Source organism: Octopus bimaculoides, chromosome 9 (genome assembly GCF_001194135.2).
Source record: "Octopus bimaculoides isolate UCB-OBI-ISO-001 chromosome 9, ASM119413v2, whole genome shotgun sequence".
Lineage (NCBI taxonomy): Eukaryota > Metazoa > Mollusca > Cephalopoda > Octopoda > Octopodidae > Octopus > Octopus bimaculoides.
The window spans coordinates 41,164,159-41,170,095 of record NC_068989.1 but is presented as its reverse complement, the minus strand read 5'-3'; the positions used below and the strand labels follow the sequence as shown (position 1 = coordinate 41,170,095).

Genomic DNA, 5,937 nt, shown 5'->3' with positions numbered 1-5,937 from the left:
TAAAGAAGGTCTTCACCCATGTAAGGTGTTGTTATCAGTTTGGTGGGATATGAAAGGTTTAGTCCACTTTGAACTTTTAAACCCAAATCAAATGATAGCAAGCAAGATCTACTTCATCCTCAGTGATTTGCCATTTTTGTTGCTGCTTCCCTTGCTACTATCAGCCCATTTTTATTTTCGTTTTGGTTTCCCATTTTATTACAGGCAGTGGGCCTTCAAGTGGTCTTCACACCCACATGTGTAGCATCAGGCCTTCTACCTTACACCTCCACTTTTTCCTCAGTGAAATACAAGGCCAGATTAACCATGAGGTAATTGGAAATCACCAGGCCTTAGAAGTCCATACAGCTATCTGCTCAGTCATACAGACTCATAGAGCCAGTTTCCTGGTTTCTGGAGCATATATATATATATATATATATATATATATCACCCTCTCCTACTCTGGATGGGACACCAGTCCATCGCAAGGTTACTCATTTTTGCTGGCTGAGTGAAGTGGAGCAACATGAAATGAAGTGTTTTGCTGAAGGGCATAATGCCTTGACCAATCCAGGAATTGAAACCACAATCTTATGATCATGAGCCCAGCACCTTAACAACTAAGTCTGTGTCTCCACAGAAGTCCATGCAGACCTCACCTAATCACATGTTGTGGATCATTGTTCAACCTTTTGAGTTTGATAAAATAAAGTACCAGTCACATACTGGGATTAATTTAACCTGTTAGCATTCAGATTTCATTGTCAAATATAATGCTTATTTATTCACATTGTTTTGAACTAATCATGCATTATCTTCTATCTTCAAGATTTCTTTGATGTGACTATATTTTTTTAGAATGGCATTGTAGGGTAAATGTGAGAGACCAGATCAGGTAGAATATTTGGGCTGGATATCGCCAGTTTAAATGCTAAAGGGTTAATATTTCGTAAAGCACTCTACTAGATGTGAAAGGAATCATAAGAGAGGCTTAGACTGGTCTTGGTGCTACTGATACACTGGACTTTTTAACTAAATGTTTGTTTAGTTACTTCTTTTTAGAAATCATGTAACTGGTTTATTAGCTGCTCAACAACAACAACAACAACAACAACTATAAGGACAACTGCAGCAATGACAACAAGAAACATTAGTATTGGTGTTTTATCATATCACAATTCAAAATGTCTCACCTGCTGATACCTGATTCTCCGTCTTCAAAATTATACCAAACCAGGTTAAGTCTGGTTAGATTTACTCCATTTTCTGAGACAGTGTCCCAGCTGAGCTTATCTGGTTTGAAATGGCCCATGGATGGTGCAGTACTGTCAACATAAATCTGCTGAAGTGCATCGGCAAATGTGCAAAGTCCTGCAGCATTGCATGCTGCCATAGAAATGTTATAAAGTGAACCATCCTGAAATGAAACCCCATAAAACAGAGATTAATTCTAGAAACATTGTTTGTTTATGTAATGTTTTTTCAAGTTAGCAAAGATTCGAGGAATACCTATTGAGACTATTTATGCAATATATTGATTTGTTTATACCAAAAACATTTCACGCGAATTCACAGGACTTTACATGTTTTTATTGTATTCTATTGTGTTTTTGTCCAAGATGGAAAAGAGATTGATAGAATATGTACCAGACTTAAAATGAGTACTGAGGTTGATTTGTTTGACTAAATTTGCTAGGAAGTGCTCTAACATGGCCACAACTCAATCACTGAAACAAGTAAAAATTAAAAGAATATATATCAGCTGATTTAGTCATTTACACCAAAAGTAATTGAGTCTAAGTGAGAATAAAGTGATTAATTTTACCTGAAGCCTGTCTTTTCCTTTCAGAACCAAAGTGGCATGATCCATTGGAGGCAACTGGAACTCTTTAGAAAAGGTTGTACCAGAGTGATGTGGATATAACATGAGGAAACGGTCAACTATTGGACTCTCATCATCTTTAAATGACCACTCTAATGACAGAACACTGCTGTCTGTAGTATAGAAGACATTGCCATTAGTGGATAGTTTGTGTAAGTTTAGAACCTTTGGTGGCATCAGAACTTTTGGTGGTGTTTTATCAATGTAGAATCCAGCAGAAGAACCAGTTGAAGTGAGACCCACATTGTTGTAACCCATCACAGAAGCATAAAGCAAAGTATTCAGAGGAAGGTTTAAGTTGAGTGCAACAACAGAAGTTGTTAATAAAGCTGGCTGCCATTGTAAGATGTCACAGAGGAATGGCATTTTGCCGATGCAATATTCAAATTTCTGCATTGAGGAGTGAGGGTCAAAGAATCCAGTCCACTGTATATTTAAAGTTGATCTGAAGTGAGAAATTACATATAAAATTGTTAAGTAGTAGCCTCTATAATTAAGTTGTTTCAATAGAAAAAAATAATGCTTTCAAATTTTGACACAGGGCCAGAAATTTCAGAGGAGAGGGAAAGTTGATTACATCAACTCCAGTGCCCAACTGGTGCTTATTTTATTAACCTCGGAAGGATGAAACGTAAAATTGACCTTGGCAGAATTTGGACTCAGAAATAAAGACAGAGGAAATGCTGCCAAGCACCTACAATTCTGTCAGCTCACTGCCTTCATAGAAAAGAAAATAATAAAACCTATAAATAGCATTTAGAAAGATTCTTGTTCATAATAACTAAATTAGTAGCCATAAAACTGTGTTTATATCTGAAGTAGGGTGAGGAAATCATACTTATAAAGTCTCAGTTAGGGGCCATAAGTTTTTGTTTATAATATCTCAAATAGGGGCCATAAAACCCAATTTATAATATCTGAATTAGGAGCCATAAATTTCTGTTTATAACAGCTCAATTAAGAGTTATATTGTCCTATTTATAATATTTTAATTAGGGGTCATTAACTTCTGTTTATAATAGATTAACTAGGGGCTATAAAATACCATTTATGACATATCAACTAGGGACTATAAAATCTTGTTAATAATACCTCAGTGAGGTGTCATAAAACCCTGTTTATAATATCTCCTCTAGGATCATTGAGAATTTCTAGAACAGTTAGAGTTATGCTTAAGATTAATCATAATGTTTGAGTATAAAGGACTGACCAAATAGCTAACAATTATGATCTTTGTTCTAAGACAAGATTTGAACATTCCAACAATGATTTCTGCAAGGCAGGCAATGCATTCTTGGGATATGTAAATGAATGCAAGTAAAAATCAGGCTTTGGTATAACTCTTTGATTTTTACAAGAGACAACTGAAAACATGGTGCATACATGTTACATATACTCTATTTCCAACTGTGTCTCATATATGCACCCCATTTTAATTAGATGAATATGATTTTGACTTAAGATTACATGATGGCAAAATCATTAATGCACCAGACAAAACATTTAGTGGCATTTCTTCCAGCACTTTAAGTTCTGAGTTCAAATGTAGCTGAAGTCAATTTTGCCTTTCAAACTTTTGTGAGGATCAATAAATCAATGTAACTGGCTAGTCCAGGCTTTGTGCCTACAGTAGAAAAGACTATATTTTATTATATTCATTTATTATATTATATCATATTACATTATATTATATTACATTACATTACATTATATTATATTACATTATATTGTATTATATTATATTGTATTATATTATATATATATATATATATATATATATATGTTCAAAGTCTGTTGGAAAGAACAAATTGTTCACCATGTAATTATTTAATGCCTTATATTTCCCTGATGATATTTTACTCATAACTTATAAATGCAGATTTATTACATAAATTTGTAATTCATTGATTGAGTATAAATTGAAACAATTGTAGGAATGATTACCAATATGTTAATAAATTAATTATTAACCATTAACTCTCCATTTTCTTCTTTTAATTGAATATAGATTATTTGCTTGATATATAACTATTTATTTTAGGGAAATTTTTTCCCAATAATATAAGGTACTAGCAATGAACCCCAGCGTTGCCCGGGTGTTATGACCTACAGCCACATTGTATTAGTTGTTCATTTCTTATGGGCAGAATTGGCACACGAGGAGTATGAAGTAAACAACTCTTCTTTATAAACATGATTTCCAGTCATTTTCTGTCTACCAAGTTCGGTCACAAGTCTGTGGTTGGCCTAAGGCTATGATAGAAAACAGTTGCCCAATGTACCATGCAAAGGGCTGAACATGGAACCATGTGGCTGGGAAGCAAACTTCTCAAACAAACAGTCATTCTTACACCTAATATGTGTGTGTGTGTGTGTGTGTGTTTTTACATTTGTTGTTAAAATGAGTATTGTGTCCCACCATGTCTCAAAGTTAGCAGTTCATCAAGCAGAGATCTATAAAATAAATGCCAAATTGAAATACATTCTGAGGTCAATATGATCAATTAAATTTTTGAAGGTGATACCCTATCATGGCAACAGTCAAAAGACTAAACCCAGTAAAATAACGTTAAAAGACTTAATGACTTCAAATTTAAGGTAATGGATTGCTAACAACAAAATAATGAGTTCAAAACTTCTAATTGAACTTCCACTCTATATGATATCAATATATGTACATCTCAGTCTATTTGACTTCCGACTATTAACAATTGTAATTTGAAGTTGAATGGTTAGCAGTAAGAAAGATGTCCAGATTTCTTAAAAAATTATCGTGCAAAATATTTTGAGAAAAAAATTTTTTTTCCCCCACAATAAAACACACACACACATACACACACTGTGGTAACTTGAGCTACTACAAATAGCAGCCCAATCCCTCTTAAAACACATCTCTCATCAAAAGAAAGACACAGATTTACAGTATTTCAGGAATAAAAAAAACAAAACAAAACTATGTGATGGGTCTGCTACATCAGAGGCAACTCTAGGGTAAACAAAACACAGACAAACATACTTCACATGAAAAGATTATCTACTAAATAATACTAATAAAATATATTGTTGAAGTTTCATTCTCTGGTAAAACTCCACATAGATTGTTCAGGCAGAGTTGCCTCCCTTAGCTAAAGACTGCAAAATTGTGTGACCTGACTTCTGTTTCCGAAGATATTCTGTATTAAAAAAGAGTTGTTCTGCAAAACCATACTTCATTTGGTAGCCAAAAGATAACTGAATCTTTTGATACCTCATATGTCAAAATCGGCAACTCAGTTTTGGAATCTATAAGGAACATATGCACACACACACACACACACGCACACACACACACACGCATACACACACACACACACACGAACACTGTTTTATGTATTAAGATAAAACCAGTATAATCTTGGATGTAATCATCTCTTCAAGAGGTTAATATATCCTTGCATTAGCTTCTCTTGAAGGGATGATTACATCCAAGATTATATATACATAAGGAAATAATTTTATTCTCAAATGCAGGATAATGCTAATAATATAGCACGAACAGGATAACCTACCCATATTTTGCAGAAGAATTTGTCGTTGGGTCAGTTTAGCTTAAAGGTAAAGCATTGGATGCGTAATCACAGGAATGTGAGTTCAAATCTCATGGCTGGCCGCCAACACATTTTTCTGCAAAATATGGGTAGGTTATCCTGTTCATGCTATATTATTAGAATTATCCTGCATTTGAGAATAAAATTATTTCCTTATCTTTCAATACATCTCAAACTTTGTTTGTTTACTTTCATTGTAATTTGAATTATATATATATATATATATATATTTATGTAAATTTAAAAGTTTTTACAAAAATACATATGGAAAATTTTACAAAAACATAACAAATAGAAAATTTTTAGTTAATTCCTCATCAGTTAATGTCCAAAAGATCATTATAATTTTGCACCTTTAATGTTGATATTGTTCACTTTTGGTGGCGCCAATGGTGAAAAGCCACTAAGAATCGTTGTTTAACGTCCGCTTTCCATGCTAGCATGGGTTGGACGATTTGACTGAGGACTGGTGAAACCAGATGGCTA

General features: G+C 33.7%; 1 protein-coding gene across 1 annotated transcript in view; it reads right to left on the bottom strand.

Annotated features, from left to right (window-relative positions):
- Window positions 1-5,937, bottom strand: part of LOC106872661 (uncharacterized) — a 73,548-nt gene that overhangs the window by 18,611 nt on the left and 49,000 nt on the right. The window contains exons 16-17 of the mRNA XM_014919724.2: window positions 1,808-2,309; window positions 1,176-1,399 (exon numbers count right to left, since the gene is read on the bottom strand). Of these exons, the coding sequence (XP_014775210.2) occupies window positions 1,176-1,399; window positions 1,808-2,309 (726 nt within the window). The remainder of the gene's footprint in view (window positions 1-1,175; window positions 1,400-1,807; window positions 2,310-5,937) is intronic.